Source organism: Platalea leucorodia (genome assembly GCF_965183815.1).
Source record: "Platalea leucorodia genome assembly, chromosome: 28".
In the NCBI taxonomy this organism is placed as follows: Eukaryota; Metazoa; Chordata; class Aves; order Pelecaniformes; family Threskiornithidae; genus Platalea; species Platalea leucorodia.
In genome coordinates, this window is record NC_138850.1 from 966,956 (window position 1) to 983,982 (window position 17,027).

A 17,027-nucleotide genomic window follows, 5' to 3' on the forward strand; every position below is an offset into this window, starting at 1 on the left:
GGGGACACGGGGGAACAGGGGGACACGGGGGAACAGGGGGACACTTGGGGGACGCGAGGATGCTCAGGGGATGGGGGACAGAGGGACACGGGGGGACACGGGGGGACGCGGGGGTGCTCAGGGATGCAGGGACACTTGGGGGACACGAGGATGCTCGGGGACATGGGGACACGGGGGGACAGGGGGACACGGGGGACACGGGGGTGCACAGGGGATGGAGGGACATGGAGGGACATGGGGACATGGGGATGCAGGGACATCTGGGGGACACGGGGGGACGCGGGGACGTGGGGGTGCTCAGGGATGCAGGGACATTTGGGGGACACGAGGATGCTCAGGGACAGGGGGACACGGAGGGACAGGGGGACACGGGGGATACAGGAGGATGGGGGGACACGAGGATGCTCGGGGACAGGGGGACACGGGGGTGCTCAGGGGATGGGGGATATGGGGGGACACGAGGATGCTCAGGGACAGGGGACACGGGGGGACAGGGGGACAGGGAGGGACAGGGGGACACGGGGGATACAGGAGGATGGGGGGACACGAGGATGCTCAGGGACAGGGGACACGGGGTGCTCAGGGGATGGGGGATATGGGGGGACACGAGGATGCTCAGGGACAGAGGGACACGGGAGGGACAGGGGGACCCGGGGGGGACAGGGGGACGGGGGACAGGGGGGGGACGGGGGGGGACAGGCGGACGCCGCGGCCCCGCGCCCCTCACCGCCGTCGTCGCAGACGGGGGTGGCCCCCTCCCAGCGCCCCCCGGGGCCGCAGGTGCGGGTGCGGGGCCCCCGCAGGGTGAAGCCCCCGAAGCAGCCGAACTCCAGGCGGGAGCCGGGGGGGTGGCGCCCCCCCCGCGGCCAGAACCAGCCCTGCTCGAACTCCAGCGGCGCCGGGCACCAGACGGCTGGGGGCGGGGGGCCGCTCTGAGCCCGCGCCCCCGGGACCCCAACCCCAGGGACCCCCCCAGCCAGGGACCCCCCAGTACCCCCACTGCCCCCCATAACCCCCCCAGGGACCCCTGACCCCCCCCGGGACCCCCATAACCCCCCAGCCCCTCTCTGTCCCCCCCAAAGACCCCCCCAGTCACCCCCATAACCCCCCCCAGAGATCCCTCAACCCCCCCATAACCCCCCAGCCCCTCCCCCGTCCCCCCCAAAGACCCCCCCAGTCCCCAGAGACCCCCCCTAACTCCCCCCAGAGACCCCCATAACCCCCCCAGGGACCCCCCAGCCCCCCATAACCCCCCCCAGAGACCCCCTAACCCCCCATAACCCCGCCCAGGGACCCCCATAACCCCCCCAGGGACCCCCCAGGGACCCCCTAACCCCCCCATAACCCCCCTAACCCCCCCCGGAGACCCCCATACGACCCACCTTGGCAGCGGGCGGTGCCCCCCCCCGGCAGGGGGTCCCAGGCCCCCCCGGGGCCGCAGCGGCGCAGGCCGGTGGGGAAGGGGATCCTCCCGGGGGGGCAGCGGTAGCGCAGCCCCTCCCCCCCCGCCACCAGCTCCCCCAGCCCCCCTCGATCGGGGCCAGCGCCGGGTCGCAGCGGGGGGGGGGGGGGGTCTCCGGGGCGGCCGCCGTGGGGCTGCCTGGGGGGGGCAGGGTCAGTGGGGGGCGGCCGGGGGGGGGCCGTGGGGGGGCTGTGGGGCAGCTGTGGGGCAGCCGTGGGGCTGCCTGGGGGGGGGCAGGGTCAGCGGGGGGTGTGGGAGTGGGGGGCAGCCGTGGGGCAGCCATGGGGCTGTCGGGGGGGGGGGGGGACAGGGTCAGCGGGGGGCGGCCGTGGGGCGGCCGTGGGGGGGCTATGGGGGGGGGCTGTGGGGCAGCCGTGGGGCGGCTGGGGGGGGCAGGGTCAGCGGGGGGGGGTGGGAGTGGGGGGCGGCCGTGGGGCAGCCATGGGGTGGCCGTGGGGCAGCCATGGGGCTGCCGGGGGGGGGGGACAGGGTCAGCGGGGGGCGGCCGTGGGGCGGCCGTGGGGCACTGACCGTCGACGGGGACCAGGAGCAGCAGGAGGGCAAGCAGGGCTCCCGCCATGGCCGTGGGTCGGGGCTCCTCCGTCCGTCTGTCCGTCCCTCCGCCGGCTCTGTGGGGCCGATGGGGCCGGGGCGTTGCGAAACGGCGGGGCCCCCCCGCGGCCTCCGGGAAGTCACGGGGGGGGGGGGGGGCAGGGCTGCCCCACACCTGGGGGGCCCAGGTGCCTGGGACCCCCCCCCCAGCCCCCCCAGGGGACCCAGGCACCCGGGACACCCCCCCCCCCGCCCCACAGCCCCCCCAGGACCCCCAGGTGCCCGGGACCCCCCCCCCCAGGACCCCCAGGCACCCGGGACCCCCCCCACCCCCCAGCAGACCCAGGCACCCAGGACCCCCCCCCCAGGACCCCCAGGCACCCGGGACCCCCCCACAGCCCCCCCACCCCCTGGCAGACCCAGGCGCCCGGGACCCCCCACAGCCCCCCCCGGACCCCCAGGCACCCGGGACCCCCCCCCCGGACCCGGGCGTCGGGGCCCACCTGCACCCAATCGGGGCCCTCGTTAGCAGCCGCCTCATTAACAGCAGCTGCTGCTAATGAAGCCCCCCCCCGCCCCCCCCCAGGGTTCCGGGCTCTGGGCCAGGCCGGGGGGGGGGGGGGCTCTGCCGGGAAAGGCGGCGCCGACACCGACACCCTCGGAGGAAGCTCACGGCAGGGGGGCACGGGCTTTATTGGGGGGCGGGGGGTCACGGGGGGGGGGGTCCCACCATGGGTCCCACCGAGGGTCCCACTGGGGGTCGCAGGTAGGGTCCTGCCGTGGGTCGCAGCCGTGGGTCACGGTGGGGGTCCCAGCGAGGGTCCCGGCGGGGGTCCCGCCGTGGGTCCCACCACGGATCCCACCACGGATCCCACCACGGATCCCGCCGTGGGCCCCGCCGTGGGTCCCACCACGGATCCCACCACGGATCCCACCACGGATCCTGCCGTGGGTCCCGCCATGGGTCCCACCACGGATCCCACCACGGATCCCGCTGTGGGCCCCGCCGTGGGTCCCGCCGTGGGTCCCACCACGGATCCCACCACGGATCCCACCATGGATCCCGCCGTGGGTCCCACCACAGGCCCCGCCGTGGGTCCCACCACGGATCCCACCACGGATCCCACCACGGATCCTGCCGTGGGTCCCGCCGTGGGTCCCACCACGGATCCCACCACGGATCCCGCCGTGGGCCCCGCCGTGGGTCCCGCCGTGGGTCCCACCACGGATCCCACCACGGATCCCACCACGGATCCCGCTGTGGGCCCCGCCGTGGGTCCCGCCGTGGGTCCCACCACGGATCCCACCACGGATCCCACCACGGATCCCGCCGTGGGTCCCACCACAGGCCCCGCCGTGGGTCCCACCACGGATCCCACCACGGATCCCACCACGGATCCCGCCGTGGGTCCCACCACAGGCCCCGCCGTGGGTCCCACCACGGATCCCACCACGGATCCCGCTGTGGGCCCCGCCGTGGGTCCCGCCGTGGGTCCCACCACGGATCCCACCACGGATCCCACCACGGATCCCGCCGTGGGCCCCGCCGTGGGCCCGGCCGCGGGCGGGCGCTAGCGCAGGGGGGCGAAGGCCAGGGCCCCCCCCAGCAGCCGGCGCAGCCAGGGCTGGACGCGGAAGAGGCTGATGTGGAAGTCGCGGGGCCGGTGGCCGGCGGGGGCCGGGGGCCGCAGCAGGACCCCCTCCGCCGTGCGCCGGGCCCCCCGGCACGGGTTGAAGGTCCCCCAGCTCACGACCCCCACCTGTGGGGCAGGCGCGGACCCAGGCCTCGGGGCGCGGGGGGGCCCCGGCGTCCGCGCTCGGGGGTCCCCGGCCCCCGGGGTTGGGGGTCCCGCGCGGGGACCCCCCGGTTTGGCCCCCCCCCTCACCTGAATGAAGCGGTGCCGCCTCTCCAGGAACAGGGACCCCCCGGATTCCCCTGGGGGGGCAGAGGGGGGGGTGGGCGGGCGCCCGGGGACCCCCGGCGCCCCCCCGCCATCGCCCCCCACCCACCTTTGCAGGTGGCGGCCTCGGGGGGGCCCCCGCTCTCCTGCCCCGAGCAGAGGAACCGCTCCGTCACCACGGCCTCCAGCGCCGCCCCGGCGTAGGGGGTCCCCGGCTGCGTCGCCCCCGAGGCGCAGGGGGTCCACTGCGGGGGGGGCCGCGCCCGGGTCACCCCGGAGCTGGTCCCGGGTCCCCCCAAGTGCCTGGGTCCCCCCCCCCGCACACCCAGGTCCCCCCAAAACCCCAGGTCCCCGGGGGTGGTGGGATGGGGCAGGGACCCCCAGCTTCCCCCCCAAACGCCTGGGTCCCTCCTGGACACCTGGGACCCCCCCAAAAGCCTGGATCCCCCCCAAACGCCTGGGTCCTCCAACCTGGGACCCCCCAAATGCCTGGGTCCCCCCCAGACACCCGGGTCCCCCCCAAACCCCTGGGTCCTCCAACCTGGGACCCCCCAAATGCCTGGGTACCCCCCAAACCCCCGGGTCCCCCCCGGATGCCTGGGTTCCCTCCGGACGCCTGGGTCCCCTCCCAAACACCCAGGGTCCCCCCCAGACTCTTGGGTCCTCCAACCTGGGACCCCCCAAATGCCTGGGTCCCCCCCAGACACCCGGGTCCCCCCCCAAACCCCTGGGTCCTCCAACCTGGGACCCCCCAAATGCCTGGGTCCCCCCCCAGAACACCCAGGTCCCCCCAAAACCCCAGGTCCCCGCGTGCCGCGGTCCCCAGGGGTGGTGGGATGGGGCAGGGACCCCCAGGTTCCCCCCCAAACGCCTGGGTCCTCCAACCTGGGACCCCCCAAACGCCTGGGTCCCCCCCAGGCACCCGGGTCCCCCCCAGACCCCCGGGCGCCCCCCGCCGCCGGGGTCCCTCACCGCCTCCCGGCTCTTGATCTGCACCCGCATCCTCTGCGGGTCGAGGGAGACGAACTCGGCCGGGACGCGGGGACGGCCCAGCAGCTCGGCCTCTGCGGGGAGCAGGGTCAGCGCCCCGGGGTCCCCCACGGACAGCGGGGTCCCCCCACGGATGCCGGGGTCCCCCACGGATGCTGGGGTCCCCCACGGATGCTGAGGTCCCCCCACGGATGCCAGGGTCCCCCACAGATGCTGGGGTCCCCCCATGGACGCCAGGGTCCCCCCACGGATGCTGGGGTCCCCCACGGACGCCGGGGTCCCCACCTTGCTCCTCGCAGGTCGTCCCCACCGGTTTCCTCATCGCCCGGTTGGCGTCTTCGGTGCAGGGGATGCAGACGCGCCTGGGGGGAGAGCGGGGGGTCAGGGTGCCCCTGGGGACCCCCCCGTGCCCCCCACCACCCCCCCCACTCACCTGGGGGTCCCGCGGGTCCCCACCTCCCGCTCCAGCTCCGCCAGGGCCACGTCGTAGTCGTAAAACTCGGGGATCCCCCGGGGGACCCCGGCGCGGACGTCGAAGCCTTCGTGGAGCTCCCAGCGCCGCAGGGGCACCAGCTCCCCCTCCCCTGCCCCCCAGGCCCCCAAACGTCAGCCGGACGCCGGGGTCCCCCCGGGGCGGGATGGAGGGGGGAGAACGGGGGGTCCGTCCCCCCCGGGGTGCGCGGGGGAGCGGGGGGTCCCCCCGAGCGCCCTACCCAGGTCCGCGGTCCAGGCGTGGGGCGCGGGGCCCCCCAGGAAGCAGTGCGCCGCCGTCAGCACCCAGCGGCCCCCCACCAGCGACCCCGCGCAGCGCTGCTCCCGCCCCACCTGCGGCACCGCCGTCAGCGCCCACGGGGGGACGGGGACCCCCGCGGCGGGGGCGGCCCGGACGCCCGGGTCCCCTCGGAGGGGGTCTGGGGGAGCGATGGGGCGTGGGGACCCCCCCCCCCGCAGCGGGACGTGGGGCGCAGGACCCCGTCCCGGGTCCCCCCGCGGCGGCGGGTCTCACCCTCAGGATGACGTGCCAGGGGGGCCGGGGGGCTCCGGCGGGGATGATGACGCCGCAGAGGTCCCCGAGTTTGGTGGCCTCCAACGCCGCCTCCAGCGCCTGCCGCAGCGCCGACGCGTCCGCCAGCTTGAAGGCGTGGGGCTCGTCCCGCCGGTGCGAGGCCACCGCCGCCAGCTCCGCCATGTCCACCTCCAGCGCCCCCACCCCGAAGGCGTAGATGTCTGGGGGGGGCAGAGACGGGGGGGGGCTCAGGGGGGCGGGGGGCACCCGGGAGGGGGCTGGGGGCAGCCGGAACCAGGCTCGGGGCATCAAAACCGGGGTTGGGGCCACCTAGGAGGGGCTCGGGGGCATCTGAGGTGCTTTTAGGGCACCAAAAATGGGTCAGGGGCACCTAGAACAAGGTTTGGGGCACCTCAGTGGGGATTGGGGCACCTAGAACAGGGTTTGGGGCACCTCAGTGGGGACTGGGGCACCTAGAACAGGGTTTGGGACACCTCAGTGGGGACTGGGGCACCTAGAACAGGGTTTGGGGCATCAAAAATGGGGTTGGGGGCACCTAGAAGGGACTTGGGGGCATCCAAGGTGGCTTTGGGGCACCCAAATTGGGTCTGGGGCATCTAAAAGGGGGGTTGAGGCACCTCAGTGGGGCTTGGGGCACCTAGAACAGAGCTTGGGGGACCTAGAACAGGGCTCGGGGCAACTCAGTGGAGCTTGGGGCACCTAGAACGGCATTTGGGCCACCTCAGCGGGGCTTGGGGCACCTAGAACGAGGTTTGGGGCATCTCAAATGGGGGTGGGGGCACCTAAAAGGGGTTTTGGGGGCCCCTCGATGGGGGTTTGGGGTGCCAGGAGGGATCCGGGGGCCCCGCGGGGGGGTTGGAGGCACCTAGAGGGGGTTGGGTGACCCAGAACGCGGCTCGGGGTGCCCGGCGCCGGCCCCGCGTGGGCAGGGGTGGGGGCAAGGTCCGGCCCTGGGGACGGGGACGGGGCTGTGACCGCGCGGGCAGGAGGGGCCCATGGGGGCCACCCCTGCGGTGGCGCAAGAGCAAACAGTGGTGGGGGCGGACGGGGCCAAGGACGCGCCGGGGGGGCACGGCGGGGGCCGTGGGGACCTGCATGGGGGCCCCGGGGGGGTGGGACGGCCCCGAACCACCCCCGAGGTCCCCAAACCCATCTCCGAGGTCCCAAACCCATCTCCGAGGTCCCAAAACCCACCGCTGACGTTCTCCCACCACCCTCACGATCCCTAACGTCATCTTTAATCTCCCCAAACCCCCCCCCCGAGGCCCCCAAAACCATCTTTAATGTCCCAAGAGCCACCACCGAGGCCCTCAAAGCCACCCTCGGGGTCCCCAGACCACCCTCAACGTCCCCCAACCCGTCTCTGAGGTCCCCAGAGCCACCCGCAAGAACCCCAGCACCACCCTCGAGGTCCCCGAACCAACCTCGAGGTCCCCAGCACCAACCCTGAGGTCCCCAGCACCACCCTGGAGGTCCCCAAGCCCCCCTGGAGGTCCCCGGGCCCCCGTGGCACCCACCCAGGTAGTCCTCCCGGTCCGGCTTGATCTCCAGCACGTCCTCAATCTTGGCCACCGCGTCCCGGGGATGCCCCCCGACGTTGAACCTGCCTGCGGGGCGGCGGGAGGGGGGTCACCCATGTCCCCAACACCCCCCCCCGCCCCGCCCCGCCGCGTTCCCACCGTCCGTCAGCAGGATGACGACGTGGCGGACGTCCCGCCAGGCCTCGGGGCGGCCCACCCGCGCCGCCCGCGCCTTCTGGAAGAGGAGCATGTGGTAGACCTCCATCAGCGCCCCGCGGACGTTGGTGCCCGTCGCGTCGCCGTGGTCTACGGGGAGAAGGAGACCCGCCAGGTCCCGGCCGCCGGGGTCCCCTCCCCGGCCGCCGGGGTCCCCTCCCGGCCGCCGGGACGCACCGGCGAAGGTCATGTTCTCCAGGCGTTGGAGAACCTCGTCGGCGTCGGCCGACTCGTCCTCGGCCGTGGAGACGATGACCCGGGCCTGGCTGGCGAAGGAGATGACGGCGAAGCTCACGGCCATCTCGAAGCTGCTGAGCTGCAGCGGGGAGGGGGGGTCAGGTCCCACCCTGGGGTCCCACCACGGTCCCCCGTGGTCCTACCATGACCCCCATGGTCCTACCATGATCCCCATGGTCCCACCATGGTGCCAGCTCGTTCCTCCATGATCCCACCATGGTCCCACCATGATCCCAGCCTGTTCCTCCATGGTCCCACCATGATCCTACCCACGGTCCCACCACGGTGTCCCCATGGTCCCACCATGATCCCCATGGTCCTACCATGGTCCCACCATCATCCTACCCCTGGTCCCATCGCACTGTCCCCATGGTCCTGCCCTGTGTCCCCATGGTCCTACCAAGGTCCCACCATGATCCCAGCCTGTTCCTCCATGGTCCTGCCATCATCCTACCCATGGTCCCACCATGGTGTCCCTATGGTCCTGCCCTGTGTCCCCATGGCCCTACCAAGGTCCCCATGGTCCCACCATGGTCCCAGCCTGTTCCTCCATGGTCCCACCATGGTCCCACCATCATCCTACCCATGGTCCCACCACGGTGTCCCCATGGTCCCACCATGGTCCCACCATCATCCTACCCATGGTCCCACCACGACATCCCCATGGTCCCACCATGATCCCCATGGTCCTACCATGGTCCCACCATCATCCTACCAAGGTCCCACCACCATGTCCCCGTGGTCCCACCATGATCCCCGTGGTCCTACCAAGGTCCCGCCATCGTGTCCCCGTGGTCCCACCATGATCCCCGTGGTCCTACCAAGGTCCCAGCTCGTTCCCCCATGGTCCCACCATGATCCCACCTCATCCCATCACGGTCCCACCGAAGTCCTACCGCAACCCCAGCCCGTTCCTCCCTGGTCCCCCCGCCGTGTCCCCGCCGTGTCCCCCCCGTGTCCCCCCCCGTGTCCCCCCGTGTCCCACCCTGTCGACGATGGCGGCCCCGCACTCCTGGAAGAGGTGGAAGTTCTCGGAGCGGACGCTGCCGGAGGCGTCGAGGAGCAGGTAGAGGTGGAGGGACCCCTCGGGGCTCAGCACGATGCGACGGCCCAGGGACGAGTCTGGGGACGTCCCCGCGCGTCACCCTCGCCCCGGGGGTGGCCGGGGGTTCCCCCCCCGACGCCGGGGTCCCCCCCAGACCCACCGTTGTGGGGGCGGGCGCCCGCCAGCTCCAGGACGGAGGTGAGAGACGCCCCGAAGCCCTCGCTGACGTCCTCGGGGAGGTCGTAGGCGTAGGGGTCTGCGGGGGGACGGGGGGGACACGGGGGGACACGGGCGGGGGACATGGGGACACGGAGGGGGGACACGGGGGGGACATGGGGACACGGGGGGGGACATGGGGACACGCGTGTGGGGATGCAGAGGGCTGGGGGGGACATGGGGGTGGACATGGGGGGATGCAGGGGGACCCCAGGGGGTCCAGGGGCCTGGGAGGGGACATTGGGGGGGTCCTGGGGACATGGAGGGGGCACAGGGGGTACATGGGGGGGACATGGGGACCCCAGGGGGTCCAGGGGGCACTGGGGGACACGGCGGGGGTCCTGGGGACATGGGGGGGGACACAGGGGGGATCTGGGGGGGACACGGCGGGGGTCCTGGGGGGCACAGGGGGTCAGAGGGGTCCCTGTGGGTCCCGGGGGGGGTCACCGGGGGTCCCGGGGGAGGGGGGAGCAGGGGTCCTGGGGGGTCCCTGGGGTTGGGGGGGGGGGTCGGGGGCCTCTGTGGGGCCGGGGGGGGTCCCGGGGGGGGTCCCGGGGGGGTCCTGGGTGTCCCTGGGGTCACGGGGGGTCACGGAGGGGCGGGTTGGGGGACCCAGGGGCGCCCGGAGATGCGGGGGGGCGGGGCCAGGCCGAGAGGGGCGGGGTCAGGCCGGGAAGGGGCGGGGTCAGGCGTGGCCACGCCCGGCGTCACTCACGGCGGCAGGTGGGCTCGGGGCCGGACCAGCGCCCCGTCTCCAGGCAACGGCGGTGGGCGGGGCCCACCAGCGTCAGCCCCGCCCCGCAGCGCACGTGCACCACCGCCCCCCGCCGCCGGCCCCACCCCGTCGTCACCCCCCCCGCCGGCGCCGGGGCCGGGGGGCAGTCACCGGCTGGGGGGGGGGGGGGTCAGGGGAGGGGGGTCCCTCGGGGGGGGACCCCGCCCGCCGGGACCCCCACCCCCATAGGGACCCCCCAGACCCAGCGGGACCCCCCGCCCCACCCCCACAGGGACCCCCACCCCCCCCAGACCCAGCGGGACCCCCGCCCCACCCCTACAGGGACCCCCACCCCCCCCAGACCCAGCGGGACCCCCCATCCCACCCCCATAGGGACCCCCCAGACCCCCCGGGACCCCCACCCCACTCCTATAGGGACCCCCACCCTCCCCAGACCTATCGGGACCCCCACCCCACCCCTATAGGGACCCCCCAGACCCCCACCCCACTCCTATAGGGACCTCCACCCCCCCCAGACCCAGCGGGACCCCCACCCCACCCCTATAGGGACCCCCCCCCCCCAGACCTATCGGGACCCCCCGCCCCACCCCTACAGGGACCCCCCAGACCCCCCGGGACCCCCACCCCACTCCTATAGGGACCCCCACCCCCCCCAGACCTATCGGGACCCCCACCCCACCCCTATAGGGACCCCCCGGGACCCCCACCCCACCCCTATAGGGACCCCCCAGAGCCCCTGGGACCCCTCAGACCCCCCGGGACCCCCAACCCCACCCCAGGGGGTCCAAGGGGGATTTGGGGAGTGATTTGGGGGCCCCAAGAGGGATTTGGGAGAGGATTTGGGGGCTCCCAGGAGATTTTGGGGTCGATCTGGGGGCTCCCAGGGTGTTTGGGGGCGACTTCGGGGGCGATTTTGGTGTTCCCACAGTATTTGGGGCGATTTTGGGGGCGATTTTGGGGTTCCCAGGGGACCTGAGGGTGATTTTGGGGAGGATTTCGGTGCTCCCGGGGTGTTTGGGGTGATTTTGGGGAGGATCTGGGCGCTCCCGGGGTATTTAGGGTGATTTTGGGGTCGATTTGGGGGCTCCCAGGGTGTTTGGGGTGATTTTGAGGAGGATCTGGGTGTTCCCACGGTATTTGGGGCGATTTTGGGGGCGATTTTGGTGTTCCCAGGGGACCTGAGGGTGATTTTGGGGAGGATTTTGGTGCCCTCGGGGTGTTTGGGGGCGATTTTGGGGAGGATCTGGGTGTTCCCACGGTATTTGGGGCGATTTTGGGGGCGATTTTGGGGTTCCCAGGGGCACTCGGGGCCGATTTTGGGGGCGATTTTGGGGTTCCCAGGGGCACTCGGGGCCGATTTTGGGGTTCCCAGGGGGACCGGGGGCCGATTTCGCCCCCCGGGGGACGCTGGGGTCCCCTCCCGCTCCTCACCGCCGTCGTCGCAGACGGGGCTGGTGCCGCTCCAGAGGCCGCCGGGCCGGCAGCGGCGGCGGGGGGGGCCCCGCAGGAGGAGCCCCTCCTCGCAGGAGAAGGTGATGATGGCGCCGGGGGGGTGCGTGGGGCGGCGGGGCCAGAGGGAGCCCTGCGGGAGCGAGAGCGGCCCCGGGCACCGCACCTCTGGGGGGGGGCGTCAGGGACCCCGCGGTTGGGGCTGGACCCCGAGGGGACCCCGGCATCGGGCCCGGGGGGTCCCTGACCCCACCCCAAAGGGACCCTGCAAATGGGGGCTGACCCCCCCAAAGGGGACCCCAGCACCCAGGGGTCTGACCCCCACCCCATGGGGGACCCAGGGGGTCCCTGACCCCAACCCACGGGGGACCCAGGCGCCCGGGGGGGGTCCCATCAGCGACCCAGGCGCCCGGGGGGGCCTCTCCCCCCACCCCAAGGGGACCCAGGCGCCCGGGGGGGTCCCATCAGGGACCCAGGCGCCCGGGGGGGGTCTCTCCCCCCACCCCAAGGGGACCCAGGCGCCCGGGGGGGTCCCATCAGGGACCCAGGCGCCCGGGGGGGGTCTCTCCCCCCACCCCAAGGGGACCCAGGCGCCCGGGGGGGCCTCTCCCCCCACCCCAAGGGGACCCAGGCGCCCGGGGGGGTCCCATCAGGGACCCAGGCGCCCGGGGGGGGTCTCTCCCCCCACCCCAAGGGGACCCAGGCGCCCGGGGGGGCCTCTCCCCCCACCCCAAGGGGACCCAGGCGCCCGGGGGGGTCCCATCAGGGACCCAGGCGCCCGGGGGGGGTCTCTCCCCCCACCCCAAGGGGACCCAGGCGCCCGGGGGGGTCCCATCAGGGACCCAGGCGCCCGGGGGGGCCTCTCCCCCCACCCCAGCGGGGTCCCCGCGGCCGGGGCGCACCTTTGCAGACGACGGGGGTCTCTTCCCCGGCGGGGGGGCAGCGGCCGGGGCGGTGGCGGGGGGGCGGGTGGGGGTAGGTGCCCGGGGGGCAGCGGGGCCCGGCGGGGGCGCAGGGGGTCGGGGCGGGCGGGGGGGGGGGTGGCAGCGGCGGCGGGGCCGGGCCGGGCCCCCCCGGCCAGGAGCAGGAGGGCCAGCAGGCAGCGGGGCGCGGGCAGGGGCATGGCCGGGGGCCGGGAGCCGGGAGCGGAGCCGGGAACCGGGAACCGGGAGCCGGGAACCGGGAGCCGCGGGCCGGGAGCGGAGCCGGGAGCCGGGAACCGGGAGCCGGGAGCGGAGCCGCGGGCCGGGAACCGGGAGCCGGGAACCGGGAGCCGCGGGCCGGGAGCGGAGCCGGGAGCCGGGGGAAACCGGCCCGGGGGAGACCGCCCGTGGGCGGGGCCAGCGGGGGGACACGCCCACGGGGCGGAGTCAGGGGGGATCCACCAATGGGGTGGAGCCAAGGGGCGAAAACCCCGCCCCGGAGGTGGAGATAAGGGAGGGGAAACCCCGCCCACGGGGAGGAGCCAGTCGAGGAAAGCCGCCCGCGGGGGGCGGAGCCAACGCGAGGACACGCCCACGGGGCGGGGCCAATGGGGACTCCCGGCCAGGGGGCGGGGCCAGGGAAAACCCCTCCCACGGGGCGGGGAAAACACCTGTGGGTGGGGCCAGACGGGAGAACCCACGCCCGGGGCGGAGCTAACGGGGAAACCCCGCCCCCGGGGCGGAGCCTGAAGGGCAAAACGCGTTCCCGGGACGGACCCGCCCCCCCCCGGGGCGGAGCCAACCTGGAAACCCCGCCCACGGGGCGGAGCCGCGCGCCCGGCCCCCCCTCTTCCTCCTCCTCCTCCTCCTCGGCCGCCGCCGCCGCAAGATGGCGGCGCGTTGCCATGGGAGCGGCCGGCGCCGCGCGGTCGCGGGCTGATGACGTCGCGGCGGGCGGGGCCGCGCTCCCAGCATGCCCCGGGGGAGGCGGGGAGGGGGTCGCCCCCCCCCGGCCGTGTCCCCCCGCATCCCACAATGCCCCGCGCCGCGCCCCCTCCCCCGCCGCGGCCCCTTTAACGGCGCTGCCGCGCGCCGGCGGCGCTCGAGGCGGTAACGGCGCGCGCGGGGGGGGCGGGGGCGGCGGCGGCCAATGGGGGCGCGGGGGGGGGCGCGGGGGGGGCCAATGGGGGCCCGGCCCGCGGGGACCAATGGGGGCGCGGGGGGGCCCCGCGCGGGCCAATGGGGGGGGGGCGGGCGGGGGGGGCGGCGGGCGCGCGGTGACGTCAGCGCGGCCTTGTCTCCCCAGGTGGAGCCACGTGACCCCCGGCGCCCCCTCCCAGTGCTCCCAGTAACCTCCCAGTGCTCCCAGTGACCCTCCCAGTGCTCCCAGTGACCTCCCAGTGCTCCCAGTGACCCCCCCAGTGACCTCCCAGTGCTCCCAGTAACCTCCCAGTGCTCCCAGTGACCCTCCCAGTGCTCCCAGTAACCTCCCAGTGCTCCTAGTAACCCCCCCCAGTGCTCCCAGTAACCCCTCCAGTGCTCCCAGTAACCCCCCCAGTGACCTCCCAGTGCTCCCAGTAACCCCTCCAGTGCTCCCAGTGCTCCCAATAACCCCTCCACTGACCCTCCCCCGCTGCTCCCAGCGACCGCTCCCCCTCCTCCCAGTGCTCCCAGTAACCTTCCCAGTGACCGCAGTGCTCCCAGTGCCCCCCGAGCCCCCTCCCAGTCCCCCAGCGCGGCCTCCCAGTGCTCCCAGTCTCCCCAGCACACCCGTCCCAGCAGCCCCAGCCCCCCAGGGCCCCTCCCAGTGCTCCCAGTCCCCTGTCCCAGTCCTCCCACCAGCCCTATCTCCCTCTCCCAGTGCTCCCAGTACTCCCAGTGCCCCGCCCCCTTGTTCCCAGTGCTCCCCAGTGTCCCCATCCCTCTCGCCCAGTGCTCCCAGCAGCCCCAGCACCCCCTTCCATTTCTCCCAGTGCCCTGTCCCAGTGCTCCCAGTGTTCCCGGTTCCCCGTCCCTTTTTTCCCAGTGCTCCCAGTAACCCCTCCTAGTGCTCCTGGTCCCCCCAGTCCCCCCAGCTCTCCCTCCCAGTGTTCCCAGTGCTCTCAGTCCTCCCAGTAACTTCTCCCAGTGCTCCCAGTCCCCCCATCGCCCCCTCCTAGGGCTCCCACTAACCCTTCCCAGTGTTCCCAGTGCTCCCAGTACCCACTCCCATTTCTCCAGTAAGCTTCCCCAGTGCTCCCAGTCCCCCCAGTAACCCTCCTCAGTGCTCCCAGTCCCCCCGTCGCTCTCTCCCAGTGCTCCCAGTCCCCCATCGCCCCCTCCCAGTGCTCCCAGCACCCTCATCACCTCCTTCCCTTGCTGCCAGTCCCCCCAGTTACCCTCCCCAGTGCTCCCAGTCCCCCCATTGCCCCCTCCTAGTGCTCCCAGTCCCCCCAATAACCCTTCCCATCGCTCCCAGTCCCCCCAGCAACCTCTCCCATCGCTCCCAGTCCCCCCAGCAACCCCTCCCTGTGCTCCCATCACTCCCAATAACCCCTCCCAGCGCTCCCAGTGCTCCCAGTAGCGCCTCCCATCGCTCCCAATCCCCCCAGCAACCTCTCCCATCGCTCCCAGTCCCCCCAGCAACCTCTCCCCACGCTCCCATCACTCCCAATAACCCCTCCCAGCGCTCCCAGTCCCCCCAGCAACCCCTCCCCGCGCTCCCATCACCCCCAGTAACGCCTCCCATCGCTCCCAGTCCCCCCAGCAACCCCTCCCCGCACTCCCATCACCCCCAGTAACGCCTCCCATCGCTCCCAGTCCCCCCAGCAACCTCTCCCATCGCTCCCAGTCCCCCCAGCAACCCCTCCCTGCGCTCCCCTCACTCCCAGTAACCCCTCCCCGCGCTCCCCGTCCCTCCCAGTCGCCGCCATGTCGTCGTGCGCGGAGGTGCTGCGCTTCCAGCTGCCGGGCCACGAGGCGGCCGCGCTGCGGAGCATGAACCGGCTGCGGGCGGAGGAGCGCTTCTGCGACGTCACCATCGTGGCGCGGAGCCTGCGCTTCCGCGGCCACCGCGTCATCCTGGCCGCCTGCTCCCCCTTCCTGCGCGACCAGTTCCTCCTCAACCCGGCGGCCGAGCTCCGCGTCTCGCTGGCCCACAGCGCCCGCGTCCTGGCCGACCTCCTCCTCTCCTGCTACACCGGCGCCCTCGAATTCGCCGGCCGCGACCTCGTCAACTACCTGACGGCCGCCAGCTACCTGCAGATGGAGCACGTGGTGGAGCGCTGCCGCGGCGCCCTCGCCCGCTTCATCCAGCCGCCGCCGCCCGCCGGGCAGCCGCCGCTGCGCCCCCCGCCGCCCCCCAAGCCCGAGGAGGAGGAGGAGGAGGAGGAGGAGGAGGACGCCGCGCCCGACGTCTGCATCGTCAAGGTGGAGCCGGCGGCGGCCAGGCGGCGGCGGGGACCGCGGGGGTGGCCGCAGGCGGCGGCGGCGGCGGCGGCGGCCGAGGGGCCGGCGGCCGCTCCCGAGCCGCCCCGGCCGCCGCCGCTGGGGGTGGTGAAGGCGTGCTACAGCCTGGCCGAGGACGCCGAGGGCGAGGGGCTCCTCATCTTCCCCGGCGGCGGCGGGGCGGCGGCGGAGGAGCCGGGCGGCGCGAACCCCCCGCCGCCGCCGCCGCCGTCGGCGGCGTCGTCGTCCTCGTCGTCGGCGCCGGCGGCGGCGACCTCCCCGGCGGCGTCGGCCCCGGCGCGGTGCGGGAAGTGCGGCGAAGCCTTCCAGGGGGTGGAGAAGCTGGTGTTCCACATGCGGGCCCAGCACTTCGTCTTCATGTGCCCGCGGTGCGGGAAGCAGTTCAACCACAGCAGCAACCTCAACCGGCACATGAACGTCCACCGCGGCGTCAAGTCCCACGGCTGCGGCGTCTGCGGCAAGAGCTTCACCCAGAAGTCGACGCTCCACGACCACATGAACCTGCACAGCGGGGAGCGGCCGTACCGCTGCTCCTACTGCGACGTCCGCTTCGCCCACAAGCCCGCCATCCGCCGCCACCTCAAGGAGCAGCACGGCAAGACGACGGCCGAGAACGTGCTGGAGGCCAGCGTGGCCGAGATCAACGTCCTGGTCCGCTGACGGGGAGGGGGACCCCCGGGGCGCGGCGGAGGGCGAGGGGGGGGGGGGGGTCGCTGCTGCTGGGGTGTCCGTCCCCCCCCCCCGCCCCGCTCCGCCAAGGGACGAGGGGTTTGTGGGTCCCGGACGCCCGCGTCCCCCGCCTCCGCCGCGGGGAACGGGGGTCCCCTCCGGCCGGACGCCAGCGTCCCTCTGCGGAGGAGGGGGTGCAGCCGGGTCCCCCCATGGATGAGGGGGGGCAGCCCCCCACGGACACCCGGGTCCCCCCACGGATAACGGGGGGCAGCCCCCCACGGACGCCCAGCTCACCCCGTGGAGAAGGGGGGGTCGCCCCGCTCGGACGCCCGGGTCCGTGGGGAGCGGGGGTCCCCTCCGGCCGGACGCCCGCGTCCCCCTGCGGATGAGGGGGTGCAGCCCCCCCCAGACGCCCGGGTCCCCCCACGGATAAGGGGCTGCAGCCCCCCCGGACACCCAGCTCCCCCCGTGATAAGGGGGTCTGCTCCCCCCGGACCCTTTGGCGCTAAGGGGGGTCCCTGTGGGGGTAAGGGGGGTCTTTTGGGGGGTAAGGGGGGTCCCTTTGGGGGTAAGGGGGGGTCTCCCCGCCCGGACGCCTGGGTCCCGTCCCCCCCCCGGACACCAGGGTCCCTCG

General features: G+C 74.4%; 2 protein-coding genes across 2 annotated transcripts; one reads left to right on the top strand and one right to left on the bottom strand.

Annotated features, from left to right (window-relative positions):
* Positions 1 to 3,416: 3,416 nt before the first annotated feature.
* Positions 3,417 to 9,990, bottom strand: C2 (complement C2; the record flags this gene model as incomplete). Its single annotated transcript, XM_082333910.1, has 14 exons — positions 3,417 to 3,774; positions 3,901 to 3,950; positions 4,025 to 4,160; positions 4,888 to 4,979; positions 5,191 to 5,267; positions 5,339 to 5,489; positions 5,619 to 5,730; positions 5,912 to 6,132; positions 7,450 to 7,539; positions 7,612 to 7,758; positions 7,846 to 7,984; positions 8,891 to 9,027; positions 9,111 to 9,206; positions 9,882 to 9,990. Coding segments are annotated over 14 exons (1,746 nt in total), but the record flags the coding sequence as incomplete, so codon positions are not given.
* Positions 9,991 to 13,301: 3,311 nt separating this feature from the next.
* Positions 13,302 to 16,920, top strand: LOC309601089 (zinc finger and BTB domain-containing protein 12-like). Its single transcript, XM_082333929.1, is given in 4 exon segments — positions 13,302 to 13,384; positions 13,581 to 15,881; positions 15,884 to 15,998; positions 16,000 to 16,920. Coding segments are annotated over 3 exon segments (1,194 nt in total). The 5' UTR covers positions 13,302 to 13,384; positions 13,581 to 15,184; the 3' UTR covers positions 16,382 to 16,920.
* The last annotated feature ends 107 nt before the right edge of the window (positions 16,921 to 17,027 follow it).